Genomic DNA, 22,610 nt, shown 5'->3' with positions numbered 1-22,610 from the left:
TTCATAAAATATTTGATAAAATTCCTCAATTTGTACGGTCCATACGGATGCCACAAATGAACGACTCAAATTATTTAACGGTATAATAAGATATAACTTTAAAAATTGCAAAGCATACAGCTATTAATACATTTTAGTACAAAGCGTACAAAACATGTTATGGTTATTTTACTAAATAAATAGTATTAAATAAATAAATGTAATAGTTTAATTCATCTACAAATCAATGATAATTAGTTCCCAGAAATAAAATACATAAATTTAACTATGATATTATAATTTCATCACACTGTTTCTAAAATATGTATTTAAAATTTAATTTTCCTATTATTTACACACTTACTAGCTGAACCCGCGCACTTCGTTGCCCGTTAAATGTACCAACTCTATATGACCCAAACTTTGTTCAATTCGTTATTTAATATTCGGTGTATGGTGTTCAAAATTAATCTTAACTTTTCCGTTGCCGAAATAAAAATTTTGATTCGCAGTTGTATATCATCAGGTAGGCAATCTACCGCACTGTTGGACGTAAGTGTATGATTTAACTCTAAAGTATCAAAGTTATACCAAGTTTGTCGTATACATACGTCTTTTGAGGAGTGATACTTAAATTTACACAGTTTTACCGAATATTCAATACATACATACCTATCGTAAAGGAAATTGATAGCTGTTTGAAAATATAAACATAAATGTATATAAATTCTTATATTAACTATGGATTTTACTATTCATTTCATACGACTCGTAACTAACGTGATAACAGCCAATTAATTCAGAAATCATATAACGACTCGTGCCCAGTCCTGTATGTACGTCCCGTGGCCAGTTCACAAGTAAATCATGAATCAAAATAACCAATGTGGTGTTCATGAATTAAGAACTACGAAAAGAGTCGAGAGTTGATCTGATGATTCAGTTCATTTAAATATTTAAATATTTTATAAATAAGTAGGTAGTTGAATTATTTGTATTATGTATTATGATTTACAATAGTTTATCATTTTTTATTGATCCACCATACAATAGGTAATCAACGAACTGAAAAACATTGAAAGAAATAACAATTTATTTTACAACAATACAGCTAAAGTCTATAATATCACTTCCGTGGTCCCCTCAAGAAACGAAATTCGAATACAAAAACGCCATCTGGTGGTAGAAAGCAAGCGTGGATGTCTAATAATAAACTGTCTATATTTTGTCTGTAGCTGATCAATGCTCTTCGCGCATGCAAACGCGTTCATGGTGCGGATGAAATATTAAAATGTATACTCATCGTCCACTCATCGAAAAGTGGTTATTATCAAAAGACAATGTTGCAAAGTGTCAGAACCCTAGGGTCATTGACTGATAAATACAATACCTATTTGAAAATATCATAACTCACTCTTCCACCTACCTAAAACTTACCTATTTTATTTTATTATTAATCAGCCACCAATTTAGTTGTTTATTTAATATTATAAAATTTGACCAATATATAAAATAATCATATTGACCAAATTAATGAATTATTATTTTATAATTTATTTAATATTATCGAAATGTGGTTTAAAGCTGAAAATTATGACTTATAAGAGCAAACAAATGTAAACCTATTACAAGATAATTAACCAAACATAATTAGATCTCAATGTATTACATTGCCAATGTTAATATAAATTACAGAGTAGCTGTAATTTTACATAAGTACTAGGTACATGCGGTATATATTTTATAATAGTAGATACAATCATAGATATTATAAGAATATCTATGAATACAATATGAATGGATATGGAATGGTAACTTAGAGCTTACATGAAATTTATTTGTAATCTATTTTCAGTGTAAAGTGCAAATTCAGTCATCTCATAAAATACACTTTGGTAAGGATTGGTTAGCTGTTTAACATATGATTATATATTATGCAATAACATATTATATTAATGAACTAACCCTATATGAAATATGGATATTGCATAAGTATTATTTATATTATTTAGTAATGTATATTATGCAGGATAATCCATTTAACGTGAGGCACTATTATTTTGAAAATGTTTGTTTTACATAATTTAAAGTCACTGCCAAAGAGCATTTTTTGAGTTTTTTATTCTTTTGAATCACAACATATATTATTAATTTCATATTTTGAATCAGAATATAACTCACGAGTATAAATCAAATTTCGGACACTTAGTTTATTAGCCTACTTCATGTATTTAAAGTTTAGTCTGCGAAGTACCACTCTACCCCTCTATATGAAATTTAAATATTCATAAACTACTCGTCCAAAACATTCTGTTTTGGAATAAAGAATTAAAAATGCATGTTAAAATATTTTAAACATTATAACAATATGAATCATAAAAAAATTTTTGTTTTTTAACAGCTAATAAACTATGAAAATATTTTTTTTTCAAGATCGTAGTTTTTAAAATACTGAATGTCTTACGTTAAAAGGATCACCCGGTACATATATTGATATATATTAATTAAAACTTTTTTAAAAATAGTGTATTTTATATAAGTCAACTTTGAAACAAGTCTAAAGCATCACAATCATCATGAAAATAATACAGTTCTAAGTCATATTATGAAGGATAAACAAAACTTCAGTATTTCAATTATAATAATTAATGTAATTGGAACGTTTCAACATAATAATATGACTGGTTATATAAAAGTCCAAACATACAAAATTTGTTATCAATTATAATAAATTAAATTTATAACTATTTACTAAACATAAATAATTTATAAACATATGTATATTATATAATAAATAAATTAAAAACATTGCATTGTGTATTCCAAAAGTACATTAAATAAAATAATTCTGAGATTGATATAGAGTAAATTTAAAATCATGGGTAAACACTTGATCAGAGTTATACACTATAATGCGTATAATCTCTGATTAAGGGTTTTGACAAAACTTGACATGATTATAATTGGTATTTAATATTTAAACTTAATTTAGCCAACTACAAAAATCGTGAAAGTATACATAAGATCAAACAAATAAAGAGGAGAACATAATACATAAAGTTACATTAATTATAATAATTAGTTTGACCTCCTGTATATCAAATCTTATAAACAAAAATAATAAATATGAACAAAATTTCCTTAAATTCGATTTACACCTATTTTTCTATTTAAAAACATCTTAATAATTATATTCATTTGTTTACATAAAGCGCATAGTGTTGTACTTGGCATAGGTCTTTTGAACAAAATTTCCATTTTACATAAAATTGTTAAACTATTAAAATAAACTCCATTTAATAAAAACATTTAGAGCTTTGGGTCGGTGAAACATGCGCCTTTTACTAACTGGATAGGTTCATATGGGGCAGATTGAACTAGCTCTAAGACTTTGTATTTTTTCAAAACCAGAACGGAATAAAACTTCTGGGCTGCCTGAAATATCAAAAAATGCAATATATTATAACAAAACAATAAAATAGATAGAAAAAACTATATATAAAATATAAAATTAATATTTAAAATAATAATAACTTGTTTACATGTACCTTACCCATTATTTACGAATGTATAATACTTAATTTTAAAAGTAAAAATATGATTTTTCCGTAGGTAATAGTCAAAAGATAATGTTAAAATGGAATATTGATGAGAATAGTATATTTGAATAAATTAGAAAATACTCAAACTTTAAAACTTATATGGGAAACTATATTAATGCTACAAAATTATTTAAAATATATACAAGCTTTTAATAAAATATATAATTCCTATAAATCTTGAAACTTAGTTAGGAATTCTAAATTAAACAATATACTACAAAAAAAACCATATAGTTATATTGGTATAAACTCATATAAAACAAATGACATCGACTATTTTTTGTTCGGTTCAGTAAGATGACACCCCTCAATTAAAAGCAAGAAACTCTGCACACATTAACCACAGACACATTGTAGCCGCTGCATGCAGAAACCCATCACAAAAGGTAACTTTTATACGTAACAGAGTATAGTATTGATTATTTTACACTTAAAATAAAATTAATGTACCTCTTTTCTCCGGTTTTTGTAGGTAAGATCGTCAAAAATAAGAGTATCTTTTTGTGCAAATCTCATCTTAATTGTATGGTACAACTGATTAGCCCTTTTGTTCATTACTCGTTCTTCATATTGTTCATTTGTTTCATGTGGAGCCTGTTGCTCTTCCACCTTAAATATAATATGAGTATGAAACAAACTATTTGAAAATATTAGATTAAGTAACATACAGGTCCAACAGATGCAGGATAATCATAATCTTGGTCACGCCAAGGTGTTGCACCACCTCTTGGTGAAGGTAATCCTGGTGTAACAGGTGCATTATGATGACCATCGTATCCCATATTATCCATAATGACTTGGTTGAAATCATTGGACTAAAAATAATAATTAATATTCATAATAATAACTTATACGTCCTGTTAAACATTTGTTTTAATCCGTCCAACAAGTGCAGATTATAAAAATTAAAAATATTCCAATGAATATGTTTAAGTAACCTTGTTACATGTTATTACTTAAGCTACTTACTTGATTTATGTGATTATCATAACCCATGTTTTGTAATTCCGGTTGTAATGGCTGATCATTTGTTTCAGATGTATCATGGACTGATGGCGGAGCTTGTAAATCATCAAATGGATTTATAAGCTAAAATATTTAAATAAAAAAAAATTAATAATTTTAGCACGTTTTTTTTTGAAATTTATACAATATAATAGTCAAATGTAATTTTCATTCAAACCTAAGTTTTGATAAAATTAGCATAGCAATTATGCAAGAATAACTAGGGAAATATTTTTGACTTTAGATATTAATTCAAAATTATTAGTACAATATTTAATTAAGTATAAATAAATCAAATATCTAATCTGTAAATTGAACATTTTAAAACTTAATACTTTGTATCTACTATTTACTATTCAGTATTCCTTACACTGAATATTATACTTTAAAAGTTTTAAAACTCAATATTCCACATTTGTCTGAAACTCTTTTTTTTATCTTTCGAGGTTACCAAAAAATTTACTATAGTAATAATTTTTAAGAAATGTACCACATGCCAATCACAAATGTTAAATAAATATTAAATTATAACTACCTGATCTTCATTATTAACTGGATCAACTGACTTATGCGCGGGTGTTCCAGGGGGTAACATTTGACCACTATCATTTAATGGTGATGTTATAAATGGTTGTTGAGGTTCATCAACAGGCGGCTGTTGTTGATCCATTTCAATATGTTCCGTTTCTTCAGGAATAGCTGGTGTAGGAGGAGCCACAGACAATGGTGCGGGAATTTCCACTTCCATTGATTCCTTAGAAAATATACAAATTGAAGTAATAATTTAAGAAGTTCATTAGAAACAAAACATCATACATTAAATTTATATAGTTTAATAATTATATATGTACTTCACAAATCGAGAATTTTATTTAATTTTTTTATACCCACAAATTGTGTAAAATTAATTAGTAATAAATATTAAATACTCACAACTTGGGGTGTTACTTCTGGTATTGGTGGCAAAACATCTTTTTTAGCGGGTTTTTGATTTTCTTCATCAATAGGTATTTTTCTTTTACGACCACGACGTCCAGGTACAGGGCCAGCTATTGCAGGTAATACATTTTCTTCATCTCCTTCAACACCGCCTTCACCCTCTAATTCATCATTGGTTAGTGTTTTTGCTGTTAAATGTCTTTGGTAATTCTAAAAATTAAAGAAGAAATCCATTTTTCAATTAATTAAATACAACAAAGTAACAAGTAGTAAAATAAATTTGAACTTACTCTAGCTAATGGTATAGCTGGTATATTTTTTCCAGGAAGAGCAAATAGTTTTTCAACACCACCTGTTTCTTTCCAGTGCATTAGTCTTTTAGTAGGTGGTGCTAAATCTAATGTAATTACAATATCTGTTGTATCACTCAACTGGGCTTTCATTTCTTCACCAGAAATATTTTTCACTTCGTCCACAATAAGTTTTCGCTTTCTTTTAGTCTTCGGTAATCCCCTCAAAGCACTAGCATCAATTGGAGCTAAAGCAAAACTTTCTTCTTCATTTTGCACCAAGGTAGTTTGATCTACAGAAGCATTCTGTTCATTTAATGGCTCAGGTTCTTCGGATGCTTGAATATCATGTATATCATGCATATCATGCATATCAATATCTGGCGGGGGCATCAACGTTTGATCTCGTGTTGGCGATGGTATAAGACCTAATGCACCAGCATTAGGGAATGGTAAATTAACAGGTGATGCTGGTCTTGAACCATCTGAGCTTTGTCTACCTGGACTAGGAGGCATAAAGTGATGATCATCATCATCATCATCATTTCGGTTAGGTGTATTAAATGGGGGAGGACTTGGAGGACCTTGACCATCAGCAACTTCCATAGGAGCAGAAGGTACATCATCAAATAAACCTCCGGCTTGAAAAAAGTTATCAGTGATAACTTGACCGATATTACCTCCAAATCCATCATCTCTAATCGGAGCATCCATTCCTAAACTGTTTTGGCTTAAAATTCCAGATCCAGAAGATGTTGAAGGTATAGGTTCTTTATCGCGGTTCATCAAATGGTCGACACCTTCACTAAACAACAGGGAATGTTCAATTCCATGACGAAGTATATCGGAATTCTCAACTTCAGAGAATCCAAATCCTTGATCGAATCCAGAGTTTTTAGAAACCATATTGTAATCTTCATGCAAAGTTATCTCCTCAGCTCTAGACTGATTAAGACTGAATTGTGCTTCAATATCAACATCACTAAAATTAAAATAAACATTTAACATATCTTGATGAATAATTTTTGTTGCGAAAAAAGTAATTACTTCAAGTCTGGCATGGCGGTATCAAAATCATGAAATACTTCTGGTAGTGTTATAGCATTAGTTGCTGCTATATGATTGTCCTCGGGCAAGTCGACCATGCCTGGCCGAAAAGCCATTTTAATCTTGACAAACGCTTCATTACAATCAGCTAACAGGTATTTGGCTTTACGTGAATAAATTCGGACTACACCCAACAAAAGATGTCCAGATGTCCGTAAAGCCATTTTCACCTATGAACGTACATAAAAGCAGTACAATTATTAGAAACGCGCTAAAAAACCATCCGTATACCAGATCAGGTGACATTTTCACACTCACCTTTGGCTGCAAAATTCCGTCGACCGATGTCTCGATGTTGGTTTCAAACACTTGGGCCTTGGTCAATTTCTTGTCCCAATGTGCCGCCAACCAGATACGGGCGAGCGGCCCTTTCTTGGACAGCGAAAAGTGCGAGTAAAACATGACGGCGGCCGGATAATATCACTGTCGTACCTGTCTATAAATCTATAACAAACTGGTAGTGTTCATTTAACATGGCGAGTCTGGGAAATAGAAAGTCGCTAATTATCCGAAATTGAATTGTATTTTTACCTGTCAGTAGCTGCAGACTTCACGAGTCCGTGATAACGGGACGACTTTTTTGGTCAGACGCTTAGACACGATCGAGCTCCGCGACGACAAAACGTTACGCACCGGCACCGCATCGAAGACAATATTCTGATCGCGACGTGATCGATCGAAATCGAATATCAATCAGCAAAATATGCGTAAATTCACCGAAAAATTACAAAAACAAAATAAACGGTTTACGTCGACTGATGATGAACGGGTTTGATGAGGGTAAACAAACGACGAAATTAATAATATGGCGGACTGGGCGGGAGAACGGTAAACGTTGGGCGGGAAACGAGTTCGGTACAAAACACAAAGGATTATTCGAGAAACAGCGTCTCAAAGCATAGTGCCACGGGTGGCTTCTGTTATCAATAAAATTATCATCGTCGTCATTCGATATTGTTCTGTGATTATAATAATTTTAATTAATTTTTGTTTTTGTTATTATTGTACAACGGGTCGGAACGAGATTTCACTATTTTGGATTATAAATTATAATAGTGTAATATTAAATATATTACACTAAAATAGTAAATAATAATACTCTACTTTTGGTTATTTTTAATAACTATTTAACCACCTCCCCGATAGTAATTATCAATTATCAACCAGAAAATAACAGAGAACATTTGTATCATTATTCATTAACAATCGACCGAGGTGGACTAATTCAAAAACTAAGTACATACAAGAGATTCATTCAAACCGTTTAATTCGGTGATTTGTTGATGCAAAAATGTCACACCAGACAGGAATCAAAGGTATAATGTATAAGTATAAAAAATAATATCAATACATTTAATTAAAATATAATTAGATGTGATATAACTCATCATTATGCACAAATTTTGAATCTATTAAATTTAAATAGTGATGGTATCTAGTATTTTTTTTTTTAATAACTTAATAAGCTAAATAAAATACAATTTTTATGATTTATAGTTAAGAATACAAAAAAAAATTTATATTCTTGTTTGACATTTTTAAATGTCAATATTACAATGGTTGAAATTTGAAAATTTAAAAAAAAATAATGTTCTTAATTTGTTTCAGCAAATGACACTCTAAGAAAATTCTTCAGCAAAGCAGCATCAGACAAGAGTGTTCGGGCCATTAAAGTGTCTATTGTAGACGGTTAGTTGATCATTTTCAAATTTAATGAAATATTACTTACTTTTTTACTTATTTTAGTACTTACTTTATTAAATTGTTATCGCTATCTTAAGAAGGGTAAAGAAATGTTATTTAAACATCGTCTAGTATTTCTCCCTGAATATTCATTATTTAAATGTCTGATTATGCTAATAAAAAATATGAAATTGTCTACAAAATTGTTGATTACCAATAAACATAATAATGTATTAATGTATATTCTTACTAATAAAAATTTACTGAAGTAGTGCAGCACCATTATTCATCTTTGTTAAAATTAAATATATCTAAGTATACTTTTTTGAAAACATTACTCTTTTAAACATATCCAATTTCTCAAAAATTGTTTCTTATATTGGCCCTTGTCCAATTTCTATTTTTTGTGTACATTACTCATATTCTATATTAATATATCTAAAAGATCAGTAGCATAGATTAGTTTTTTTTATTATTATTATTGGATTCATATCTATAAATATCTATACTACATCAAGGATGTATTAGTAAATAAAATTATAACATGCAAAAAAATAATTGAATTTAAATTTATTTCATAAATTATTTTGACATTAGTTATTACATGCAATTTAAATAGACAGTTATATAAAAGTTCAATGTTACAAGAGTTTCACCACTATTATTAGAGTTTAATATACAGTGGATTATATATCTTAACTCTACTTAAAAATTAAAATGTGATAACACTCACAGGCGGAAATAGTGTTTGAGATTTGGGGGAGGCTGAAGCCCTACTATAATAATATTGAATAACCTTAAAAATGTTGGGGGGCTAAACCACTAAAGCCACCCTCCCCCCTCTATTTGTGCCTATGATAATACGTATAAAGTTATATATGATTTTGAAAGACCTCTGACAGTCAGCATATTGACAATTAACTGATATGACAATTTATAGGTCATGAATCATGATTCTTACAGTTACGATTAGGTTCAAATTTAATTTTGAATAAATAGCATGATTGATGTGTGATTATTAACTATAGATTTTTTTAAAATTATAATCAATGAAATCATATAATAAAATTCTAATAAACAAGGAAAAATAATATTTTTAAAAACTCTGTATAACCTAACCTGTAACAGTAATCAATTAAGAACGTATCAAATTTAAATTAGTTTTGTTTTCTTAGAACAAAAATTATAATTTTATTACTGGGCATAAAAATGATATTAAGTATATTTTTGAAAAGCCTAAGTAACGTTATATATCCGAATGTGAGTTATACCAATTACTTGCACAATATAGATATGGGACAGAACAGAAAAAGAATGCGTTAAAGTAATAAATTAAAAAAATGGCTATTAATAATATATATTCCATTCAAATACAAATTATAATTTATTTATCTTGGATTTGAAATTTTTATAAACTTTCCTATTAATTAACACTGTGTATTAATGTTATTTTATTTTATTTTAGAGGAACTCTCTCTATCTGGTCATGAAAAACATCACAAATCATGGAAAGATGATTTTGAAAAAGTCGTCAAGCAATTTATTCTACCGGATGTACCATGTTATGTATTATATAGGTATAATAAATATTTAAATTGTTAATAATTTTGTATTATCCGTATGGAATATAAAATATGTATTTATTTATTTATTTAGATTTGATGTAAAGAGTGACACCAAAAATTATGATTGGTTACTTATAAGTTGGTGTCCTGATGTAGCACCTATTCGACAAAAGATGTTGTATGCATCTACGAAAGCTACACTCAAACAAGAATTTGGTAGTGCTAAAATTAAAGAAGAACTTCATGGAACTATCATGGTAAAATCAATTTTATACATTAGTGATATTAATATCTCTGATTTTTTAACTGAACTACAAGTTATGACTACATATTTACAATATTTTCAGTTTGTTTTTTAAGAACTGAACCGAACCATGTTTGTTTTGAAAATTAAACAGTCATAAGACAGTACATACATGTGTAATATATATTAGACAATTCAAGTTAAAAGTTTTCATTTATCTTATAGATTGATGTTACTCTTGATGGATTGGAACAAAGTCGACTATCTCAAAAAGCACCAGTACCTTTAACTATCCGTGAAGAAGAAATGGCTGAACTTCGAAAAGCTGAAGTTGGACATAGTACATCCGTGTCTGTTGACAGTCGATCACAAGCAGTTTCTGGTATCAAGTTTCCTATGTCGGTTGCTGCTGTAACAGCACTTTCTATATTTGTGGATAGTAGTGAAGTTAACTACGTACAGTTTTACATTGGTATAATCATACATTTAACTATTAACATTTTCTCTGTGAAATTATTTTATTTTGTTCATTTGTATTAATTAGATATGACAAAAGAGAGTATCGAGTTAGCTACTTCGGACAATGTATCTGTGAGCCTTCTCAATGACAAAGTTCCTAAAAATGATGCTAGGTATCATCTTTATATGTACCAACATAAAAGAAATGGTACCCAAACAAACTCTGTTTGTAAGTAAATACCACATTTAAAATGTATTATATTATATATAAACTGATCTAATCAATTAATTCTTAATTGCAATTGTGTATTTCTATGACAAAAATCATAAATTTTATTTATATTTTCTAATTAGCATTTATCGTAATTATTACACTAAATAGTAAAAAGTAAATTTTCCACTAAAATTGCATAGATTAAAAATATAAATGTACAGAATCAAATATTTATCAACATTTTTTGTACCCAAAAGTTTTAAAATATATTTTTATCTTTTATAACAATTAGAACTTTCAACCTTTTAAAAAAATAAAACTGACAATAATCATATATTCAAACAAAACTGTTATGTCCAAACCTCTCCAAATCTTAATTTAACCCCTAACAGTTTTATAACAGAATTTAATTCTATGATCACGCTTTTGTTTTCCCTATTAATCATAGTTACCACGTGCTTAATAGGCATAAATACCTTATAACACACATACTCACTTTTTCATTCTTTTCTCTTCTTCTAATGGAACGCCAATTATATCCTAAACCATTTCAATTAATTAATTGCATTATTCACGGGTAAAAAGAAATTCCTGTGAAATGCTGTTGGTGAGCTGCTTCTTCTTCAAGACAATCACACCATAAACCTTAATATGATAGATGCTTATTGTACTAAGGTTGTATAGACTGTATAGTTCAAAATAAAAAAATGAAAAAAAAATTTTTTTTTGTATAAGAATTTCATAAAAATACACCAATTCAAAATATATAAATCAAAATGTTTATACATCATGCTTAAATATTTAATACATCAGTGAGCAAAGTTGTAAAAGTCAAAATAAACTAATTAGTAATTTATAAATTAGTATCATTATATAATGATTATAAAAACTATATATTTTAAACAGTATCCACTATAAATATTGTGTAAATAATTAAAACATTAATAAAATAAAATACATTAAATATTTAAATATATTAAAAAAATCTTATAATAATTACGCTGTCATTACAATTTTTATATAATTTTTAGTTTTCATTTATTCAATGCCAGGATACTCGTGTCCCATAAAAGTGAGAATGTTATACTCCAGTTGCAAATCACCTTTTATCGAAGAATTAGAAAACTTATATAAGTTAAAAATTCATAAAAAAGTAAGGATCTATTTATTTTAATATGAAATTTAATAAATTAATTGTGAAAAATGAATGTTTTTTTATAGTTGGAAATAGATAATGATGATGTCATCAATGAGAAATATTTATTAGATGAACTATACCCAGAAAAAGAATCTGATAAACCAAAATTCAGTAAACCCAAAGCTCCAGGACGAGGTGTCCGAAGAATAATAAAGTCTAATGAATAAGTATTAATTGTATTAAGTTATTAATCTATCTAATTAATGTTACACAACTTATTATTTTTTTCTTTATAAGAAATTTTTCTAAGTTTGGTCTTCCATTTTATTTTATTAAATTTAAATACCTATTTATGTTTAAAAAGTGTGTTATTGAGTATTAATTCTAAAATTGTATTGATTGTTTTATTTTTCATAAATTTTTAATTAATAAATTTCTTATTTTTTGTGATCTTCTCCACATTGAATGATTTTTTTACAATATTCTTCATCTGCTAAAAGTTGTTTATTGGAATGACTAATAGATGCTAATCTTGTTCTTTCCTGAAAAAAATTATTTAAACACATTATAAAATATTAAAAGAACATATTTTAAATTTTGAGTAGTCCCAAGAATACTTTCTATGGTGATTACGCACTTCTAATAAATAATTGCACTCATAATACTGGAGTTGTTTATTAAATCCTTCGTTCGGACTTGCAATTGATCGACATGCTTTCAGAAGTCGAAGTACATGTTTTAATTTAATTGTAGTGGCTGACATAATATAAGCAGCAGCTATTGTTACACTTCTCGACATGCCGGCCAAACTGAAACATATCAAAATATTATAACGCATCACATTTTGATCTAATATTTCACTAAAAAATTATAAATGCAGTATCTACCAATGAATCAAAACATTTTGATTTTTAAGACGAGCTTTATGTATAAAATCATTGCATATTTGAAAATATTGTATGAGATTTTGTTCAGGACTATCTATAGCTTCAATACACAAATATTTTTTATCCTGAAATAAATTAAAATTAAAATAATTTTATTACATTTTTTTTTAACATTTTCATAATTCAAAAATACCAACTTGATGAATTTTCTTTGGCGCATCCAATACAGAAATTATATGAGTTATTTGATTACTTTCTAATTGAGCAAAATCTTTTGAGTCTCTAAAACTGCCAATAAACAAACCTGGAATCACCTAAAATTTAAAAAAAAATATTAATAAATATACCTATATAGATTGTTTTACCTATTTATACTTAAAAGTTGTTTAAGATAATTAAAATTCTAAACCATATTTCAAATTGAAACTCAATATTCCTAACTACATATTTTTAAAATATCGATTTCAGAAATAAATTAACTCCTTTTAATCTGGAAAACATTCAACACAATAACAGTATATTTATAATATAGTATATGAAATATGATGTATAAGTATTTTAGTTTAAAAAACTGAATAGATTAGATAGATATATTTGAATTTTTTTTTATGTCAATCAGAATATTGCTCCAAATAGTGAAACCTAAATTTACACCACTGTAACAAATACATATTGTATCAACATTCAACATATTGTTTGAATATATGCGAGATGGTAACAAATTTAGTGTGACTCAATATTTTGACTAATTATATTATTATATTAACTTATATATTAGTTATTTTTGTATCAAACATAACAAAATGGACACGCAACATGCTAGAAAAAAAAATTTTTTGTTGTTATTTTTCTAAAAATGCTGATAAAAATTATTAGGCTTTATCACAAAGTTTTAAAACTCAATACAATAGGTTCCTCATATGTTTTTATAATAGTAGACAATAAAATGTGTGCCAACATCTTCCAAGAAATATCTATACTATTGTATCGATTTTTGATTTTTCAACTGATATATAATTTTGCATTAATTTTATGGGTATGACTTTATACATTTTTTCATAATAAGTTTATTAATAACAGAAAGAAAATTTTCGAATGAACTACAAAATAGAAACAACACATATTACAATTACTCCAGTCATTTTCAGCTGACTTCAGACTATTTTATTTTGTATAATTTGTAGGTATACAGTATACATATTGGTGTAATAATGGCAGAGGCTTGGGGAAGGCTTAGTTTTCTCCAAATTACAGCCAAGTCCCTAAATTCAAAATTTAGTATTTATTATTAAGCATAAGTAATTTTTGGAAAATATTGATTTTAAACGACTTCAGTTGAGTTATTTGCACTTAAGACTATATATCAAAGGCTTTGAGGTGGTGAACATAGGCGTAAATAGTGTTTGAAATTTGGGAGGGTTGTAGCTTAGGTCTATATTTGATACTATCTTATGATGCTTTTAAATAACAGCAGTAAATTCATAAGATTTTTTTTTTGGGGGGGGGTCTATAGAAATGCTATGGGAGGCTACGCCCCCTTCCTATTTTCGCCTATGGGTGACAAGCCGATCGCCCCTCTGTATCCATATTGTATGTGATAGGTATCGTAAGGGATGATAGAGATATTATAACATATACAAATAAAAAACTATCATTTATCTGTTGACTGTTTATTATAACATGGAAAATTAATTTAACATTCTAATGGCTCAAATATTCTGAAAAATCTTTATTTCTTATTATCTTTGGGAAAGTGATTTAGAAAAATTGAGTCCCCACCCTAGAAGAAAGTCTAAATAGGTACTAAACCCTTTGTATATAATATGTACCTATTCGATTTGTCATCACCCATCAGTCTATGCAGTGGCGTAGCTATTGTGGAGGGGGGGGGGGGGGTATGGGTGTATGGCCTAAATTTCACCTTTGCAGAGTACGGGCCTTTTTTATGAATTTATATTTTAAATTAAATGAACATGTTCAGTGGGGCACATTATCTTCTTGAAGAATAAATAAAAATAAAAAACAGTAACAAAATTGGGAAATGTTCTATTCGAAAAAAAATGTCCATACATTTGGCAGCGTCCGCTTATGCCCTATAAAACAATATACCACTTAATGCTTACTAAGTGCAACTGTCATATTAAATCGTCACCTCCCGCACGGTCATATACCAACCGTCACTATAGCTAAATACACAAAAATCGCGACCTCGAGCTCGGCCGGAAGCCATTAACGATAAGTAAAAATACATTTTGCAACGCGGTCTACCGTAAATATCGGGACGCTGAATGACAATAATCGTCCCGGAAGTGGAAAACGGAAGCGATTGTAGGGCCCGGTGGCGCCGTATCCGGGATTTTTCAACGGCGAGGGCTAAATATATACATAGACAGTAAATGAAGACTACGGACCGTGACAAATTATTTTTAGTCCATAAATTATTATATTATTATATATAATAAAAATATATAAGTTAATAAGTAAACACTAAACGGTATTCGAATAATCAGCTGTAACTGTAGACTGTAGTCAAAGGTTAGAAATTTTAAAACTCGGTGGGCCGATAATTTGCCTGTCCGGAAAACCTGAGGTTTTATGTTTGGATTTTGTCACTTAAATAAATTATATAAAACAGTTGTATTTATCATATAACTACAATACCTATATTAATTAATCTTATTATTTGTTTCAATTTTCTAATATCATTCTTCTAGGTGCCTTTTGGAAAATAATTCGATTATCCATAGTAAATATATGATTTTTTTAGCGCAGGACACTCATTATTTAAAAAAAACATTAAAAATGTCGAAACGAGTAGTTAATTATAATAACAAACTTGTACAAATATTTCAACTATTTTCAGCCTATGTACCTGCCTTTATATGACTATATTGCCTACATTGATAAGGCTACTACAATATTACTTGAGAGTAATTTTGTTAACTTTTTTTTGGCATTAAAATCCCATCCCTAGTTAGTAGCCTTACCCTAGTTAGCCTTACGCCGTTATGCATAGTAAATGTATGTGTCACATAACACAGCATAGTTTTCTGTCTTAAGTGACACATACAATAAGCATACGAACATATTAGTACTAAATACAGGGCCAAATGTAAACTCCTACACGAATAACCTTTTTACCTGAAAAAAATAGGGTAATATCCTACATTTTATTTGAAAACGCGATTTTAAAATTGGAAAACTCAAAAAGCTAAAAATTATAACTCGAAAATAATAAATATAGAAAAATGTTTTTATAGATAAAATATAAACACTTATTGATTAATGATTAAATTTATTTTAATATTATATTATTAAGTTTTTATTTATTTATAAGTAGCTGAATTTATTAATTGTATTAATGTATTGCAAGACAGATATTTTATTTTTAATGTCGAAAATACGAAGACATATTTTTTCTACTGATTTGTTTTTAACATTATCTTGATTTTTTTACCTATATATTTATTATTTATCTGTCATTTGGTTTTTTAATATTTAATTATGTACCTATGGTAATTAAACGATTTAAACTGATGAAAATTATTAAATTTGATAATTTATATAGGTGTGCTAGAAGGAAACAACAGCGGTACGAGAGGTACCCACTTGTCTACCTTTTTAAAAATTAATTTGACTTTTTATTTTTATTTTGGTATCGTTTGTAGGAGTTAAAACTATCTTTTGTAGGAGTCAACACTATATATTTCGTAGGAGTTAACACTGTGTCTATGTAGGATATTACCTACATTTGTAGGATTTTACCCATAGCGGTGATCGGGGGTGTGGGGGGGGGGGGCTAACGGGGGCTTACCCCCTCCAAAAGTCCGTCTAGCCCCCTCCTTTATTAGCTGTGTGGGATCAAAGCCCCCCTCCCACTCACATTTATGTAAATAATGTTAGCCCCCCCTGAAATGTTAATGGATTTCCGCCTATAAGTTTAGGTACCAATCCCCCAAATATATAGTACCCAAGGCTGGGCATTAACGAGTTAAAAAGTTAAAGTTAAGTTAAAAAGTTAATTTAATTTTAACTTTTTAACTTAACTAGTTTCTTTTGGCTTTTCATTAACCTAACTGTTAACTTACTACATTTCTTTCTTAATTAACGTGAAATTAACGAGTTAATTTTTCATTTTAAGAAGTAAGTTATGTTAATATATTTTGTTTTTAATTTTATATTATTTCACTATTTCAGTCTAATTTCGTTTTCATGTCAAAAAATATGTATCGTAAATATTGTTTGAAGTTAAAAATGTATATATCATTCGAATCTAACTTATATGGAAATACTGTATGAAGTATATAAAAACTATACCCTATAATTTAGTTTTAGGGTTGGGAAAAATGATGTACGCTAGTGTTGCATAAACAAATTAACTTTACTTTTTTTTAACTTAATAAAAAGTTAACAAAAAGTGTGTATTAACCTCGGTATTAACTTAACTGAGTTAACCTATAGTTAAATTAACTTTTTGTATTTGGTGCTTATTAACTTAACTTAACTGAGTTAAAAAATATCATTAACTTGCCCAGCCTTGATAGTACCTACGTACATAATATTATGGCAACGGGACGTGTGACTGTGCGCGAGTGAAACCTAATTCATAAATAGCCACCGCTGCAGTAAGGTACTTATATAAGTCTGTAACGTCCTCACTCCTCGGTGTCCTGAAGTCCCCGAAAATTCCCGTACCTACCGGATTTCGATGTCGTATCGTCAGAACACCGCGGGAGAGAGAGCCGCTTACCGGGTCAAAAACGCTTTGGTTCCCGTCACGCGTTACCACGTTACCCGGACGAGCGATTCGGTTCATGCATTCCTGGTACGGGGAGACTATGAGTATTCAATGTACGCGTGCGTCCTAGACCACTCCTAGTCATGCGTGGTCATGCGTTGGGCGAGCTTGGACAATAACAAACGACGGTAAAATAATATTATGGATGCTGCGCGCGGGATCGGCCGCAAATGTCGGCGATTTTTTTTGTTTTTTTTTTTGGGGGGGTCACAATTCGCTTATATAATTGTAGATATCTACGGGCTGGCTACGAGTATAATTTACTTTGTCTATTGATCATCGTATATTATATTTTTAATGATATTTGCCGTATTGTTTTGAGTGCGTAGCTTTGCGTTAAATTCGTATGGGATATTATATATACCTATAGCAAACCACGCGCACTTCGTAAAAAATGCCGACTCTTATATAATTCTCATTGTATTTATTGTTTAATGTTTTGTCTTTGGTATCTAAGCCCTAACTCTTAAGTAATAATATCTTTAAAATTATAGGTAAACAATTAACCATGCAATTAACCACATACTATATTTGTTAATTCTGCTATACATAATATGATATTAACTACGATAAAGAAAAAGTGGCCTGTTTACATTTTGGCATCCCCTATTAAAAAAAACTCAAAGGTGCCACTATCATCACACACCATTGTATAAACTCAAATCAATTAATCCGGTGCGTGATCAATTATTAATTTATAATAGTTATAGGAGTTATAGATTGTTCAATTGTCGAATAATTGATACTCGATAGTCTATATATAGAGACTACCACCACCGTAGAGAAATAGAGAATACTATATAGGTCAGCTTAACTTTTAATTCTATATAGTTACTGTGTTCTATATATTATGTTATATCCTATAGATTTGATTATTTCCATACAGCAGTTACCCAGTCATTTATGTATTCTATAGACATTGCATCCACGTGGATAGACAGCTTAGTGAAAATATTTATTCAAATGGACGTCGGTTAAAAATAAATAATAATTAAATCAAATATCAGCTTTTATCAATCAGCCTGTTCAAATAAGATTTCAGGTTTTTACATTTTTCAAATAAATGTACAACGTGTAATAGACTATAATGTGTATATATATATATTTTGTATGTAGCCTTGTAGGTTTATAAAAGTCAATAAAAATAACCAAACCTAAATTTAAAGTTCATAAATGACAGTTTACAACATTTGACTTTATCGTTGTTCGCAAATATTGCAAAGCAGCACATAATATCTAATATAGGTATTCCATAATATTAAGTATAAATCAAAATAATACTGACAAATCTATATAGTTGTTATTATAGCTGTTTAAAGATAATCGTAGCCGTATTATAATATGACATAATATTTGTACAACATATCCAAAAGGTTAACTTATATGTTATATTGTGTAAATAATAAAAATTTAATATTTATAAGACCAATAGTTCAGTTGAACAATAGGTACTATATCGTCAACGTAAAACTCAATTAAATAATCATGAAAAAAAGCTTTTTTTATAGGAAGGCTATGTAAAGAAAACTGTTTATTGCAAAATTGAAGCTCAGCTGGGTCTTGATACAAGCGGATCAAAAAATTTTTTGACCTGCGTATAATAATTTGAAAAACGTATATTCTAATACCACCCCTCCCCCGTATAACCAAGTCTTAATTGCGCCACTGATACAATAGTATAGGTATAAAGCTATAAAATGACGTGATATTATACAGAATATTTAGTGCACGAGAAGGTAATAAAATACGTTCCCATGTAAACTCGCGTGTTTTTCGTACAGTGGCAATATAATAATTCGCAAGTAAGTTTCGTGATTTAAAAATTCATTATACATTCGTGCATTTTAATATTTTTGTTCTTTGACTAAAAAAAAAATGAGTGTTGTGTATTTCATTATTATAGGTTGCAAGTTTAATATTGTATTAAAAATAATCACATTTATTATTACCAAAAATGTGCGATTCACAACATGAAGTCAGGAATATATATATTTATTGTAGTAGGACGTACCTACTTGTATATAATAAATTACATGGGAATATATAGAATAATGTATACCTAACTATAAAATGAACAATTTAATTTATAATTTTATGGAATAAAATGTTTTTTACATACTTAATAATATGTTAAAAATAATTGTGCGTTATTTTGACACGTGCATGCAGCATGGCCATGAACTGATTAAATGACTTACTATCTAAGTAGATACCAACATATAGGAAAACTCAGAATAATATATAATATTACCTTTAAAAATAAAAGTATAGAAAACTTAGCAACTACACTGAATGTTATAAATAGGCACGACCGCCATTATTTGTGTTTTTGTTGTATACCAACGTAGATTAGTCCATATACGAGACAATAACTATAATTTCTGTGTAGGTACAACACATATTTAAAATTATTTCTCTAGCTCTTTGATTCTGAAATAATGAACAATATTAAGTATAATATTATACAAGGTAGGACGGTATAGGTGGGCCGTGGGTGTATATTGTGTGCCGGTATCGGTACTATATGATAACTGATGAGTTTATTCCATAATATTGTAATACTACAAACAATAGTCCATTACGTTCGTAATATCATCGACATAATTTAAACACACTTACATCATACTGAACGATAATTCGTTTTACTTTTATTTTTAAAATTCTTAAAATAAAAATTGTATTTAAAAATTTCAAATAAATAAAACAATTATTTTTCCACGCCTCAACTGTCAACGAACATCAAGTAGATATGGAAATCATTAGAAACGCCACCCAAAAAATCAAATATTAGTATAATATTAACCAGATATACGCTGCAACTCGTAGTTTGCCAGGAGATCTGCTTGAAACATCTGAAGGGCGAAACGCCCGTTGTAAACTGACCGGATCAGAGCCTCTGATTGCCGCGATGACAATAAACAAATCTCAAGGGCAGTCAATACGCGTTGACGGATTAAATTTAGAAAATCCGTGTTTTTCGCAACTATACTATATAATATGTAGCTTGCTCCAGAGTTAGAACCCGAAAAAATCTGTACATCTATGCAACAAATCAAAAAGCCAAAAATATTGTTTATTCACTAGTGTTACGCTAAATGTTTGCATTAGTTTAAGCTTTAAACTAATTTAAGTTGAATCAATTATATAGCAAAATGGAATATTTTTATTCAGGTTAGTTATTAAAAAAATATATAATATATTTAGTTCATCGACATTAACAATAATGGAATCTCATTAGAATATGAACCTGCAACTATAATTTTTAACATTTTTGTATCCATTATTGGAAATGTTCAGAAGTAAATAAATATACCCAGGCAGGATAACGGAATTCAGGGTGGCTCACGATTAAATTTGCCTTTGTTTCTCGAGAATCAATAATTTTTTTTTTGCTATTTAAATGGTTATGGCATTGGTATACATATAAAAAACTGAAAAAAAAACCAAATTTTGGCACAGGCAACGTTGGGCGGAATAGTTATCTAGTAAAATATAATTACAGACCAAAAAGTTTCAAGTCCTCACGAATAAAATATTTGAATTATAAAAAAAATTAAAATCGTTATTCTTCGTTAAAATATCTAATTTATTCCAAATTTGAACTTCAGACGCTTGTAAAAAAAATCGTGAATTTTATTTTATTTTTATATTTTAACTTCCAATAAGAATAACTTAGGTGGGGTGTTTTAACTGAGTCCAAACATTCGTATTAACACTAAAAAAAACAAAAAAATTATTAATTTTAAAATTTCTATAAATAGCTTAAATTAAGTCTAAACATTTTAAAATTTTCATTGAGTAGAAAATTAATTTAAGTTTCTTAAGTTTCAAAGTTTCATTTTTTGAACACAAATCTCGTTTGATGAGAATTTTTTACTTTAAGTACGCGTTTAATTCACGCTCAACTTTTTTTTTTGAATTTCAGTAATAACAACTTGTGAGGACAGATTTAATATTTAAACTTTTTAACCAAACGACATATTATAATATAACAATTCAAAATGTCTGTATAAATAGCTCCAAAAGTGTCAAAATATTTTGAAAATTATATCATGTATAGATAATGTTGATATAAACACTTCGAGAAATATTCAAGTATCGACGGTTATTTGTTTTTGAATTACAACAAAATAAGAAAATCGATTTTGTCAAAAACTGATTTGCATAAAAATGTCTGTTTTTTTGTTCTTTCCGATTATTTTGAACTCCAAAAAGTACCAACTAGATCAGACTTTCTACCAGACGGCAGACACCATACCCTTAAAGTTGAAAATTGAAGCATATTTTTCTAAAACGTGTAAGTACACACTACACAGGTACACAAAAAAAGTACACATCAATACATTCGCTCCGTCATAATCTAAAATTAAACAAAAAACTAACAATTACAAAACTAAATCATCAAGGTTTTATACTATTATACAATTATTATCACACAATAATCAAGTTGTTTCAACTATTTTTCAACAATTTGTCTAAAAACTATAATCACTTATTATTGATATAAACTATAAAGTCATATTTCATATAACGGCTATGGCCTATGCATAGGCGCAACTAGGGGGGGGGGGGCTAACAAAACTATTTATTGAAAATAACCTATAGGGGGCTTATATCTAAATCAATAAGGGATATTTGTGTGGGGCTAAATCTTAGTCAGGGGGGGGGGCTAAGCCCCCCAGCCACATAAGTTGCGCCAA

At 28.7% G+C, this 22,610-nt stretch overlaps 3 protein-coding genes across 5 annotated transcripts in view; 1 reads left to right on the top strand and 2 right to left on the bottom strand.

Moving 5' to 3' along the window:
- Nucleotides 1-2,609: 2,609 nt before the first annotated feature.
- LOC132940800 (double-strand-break repair protein rad21 homolog) lies at nt 2,610-7,745 on the bottom strand. Of its 2 annotated transcripts, none has more exons than XM_061008553.1 (10): nt 7,454-7,745; nt 7,181-7,376; nt 6,863-7,092; nt 5,816-6,797; nt 5,520-5,735; nt 5,122-5,340; nt 4,551-4,670; nt 4,250-4,396; nt 4,032-4,190; nt 2,610-3,414 (listed from the first exon to the last, which is right to left on the bottom strand). In XM_061008553.1, the coding sequence occupies exons 2-10, from the start codon at nt 7,322-7,324 to the stop codon at nt 3,289-3,291; spliced, it is 2,343 nt and encodes a 780-aa protein (XP_060864536.1). In that variant the 5' UTR covers nt 7,325-7,376; nt 7,454-7,745; the 3' UTR covers nt 2,610-3,288. The 2 variants fall into 2 exon arrangements, with proteins under 2 accessions (XP_060864536.1, XP_060864535.1); XM_061008552.1 differs by having other exon boundaries at nt 7,181-7,366.
- A 129-nt stretch (nt 7,746-7,874) lies between these two features.
- LOC132940801 (twinfilin) lies at nt 7,875-12,686 on the top strand. The gene is made up of 8 exons (XM_061008554.1): nt 7,875-8,238; nt 8,531-8,611; nt 10,071-10,182; nt 10,262-10,427; nt 10,640-10,886; nt 10,959-11,102; nt 12,119-12,240; nt 12,309-12,686. The coding sequence occupies exons 1-8, from the start codon at nt 8,214-8,216 to the stop codon at nt 12,450-12,452; spliced, it is 1,041 nt and encodes a 346-aa protein (XP_060864537.1). The 5' UTR covers nt 7,875-8,213; the 3' UTR covers nt 12,453-12,686.
- Nucleotides 12,634-22,610, bottom strand: part of LOC132940802 (dual specificity protein phosphatase 22-like) — a 13,909-nt gene continuing 3,932 nt past the window's right edge. The window contains exons 1-5 of one of the 2 annotated variants that reach the window (XM_061008555.1): nt 17,812-18,317; nt 13,310-13,426; nt 13,113-13,237; nt 12,863-13,034; nt 12,634-12,767 (exon numbers count right to left, since the gene is read on the bottom strand). In XM_061008555.1, coding sequence (XP_060864538.1) covers nt 12,663-12,767; nt 12,863-13,034; nt 13,113-13,237; nt 13,310-13,426; nt 17,812-17,928 — 636 coding nt within the window. In that variant the 5' untranslated portion in view covers nt 17,929-18,317 and the 3' untranslated portion in view covers nt 12,634-12,662. Of the gene's footprint in view, nt 12,768-12,862; nt 13,035-13,112; nt 13,238-13,309; nt 13,427-17,811; nt 18,318-22,610 lie in introns of those variants that run through there. The other variant, XM_061008556.1, reaches the window with a different exon arrangement.

This window comes from Metopolophium dirhodum, chromosome 3, assembly GCF_019925205.1.
Source record: "Metopolophium dirhodum isolate CAU chromosome 3, ASM1992520v1, whole genome shotgun sequence".
NCBI classification, from domain to species: Eukaryota; Metazoa; Arthropoda; class Insecta; order Hemiptera; family Aphididae; genus Metopolophium; species Metopolophium dirhodum.
This window is presented reverse-complemented; position numbering and strand designations above follow the sequence as displayed.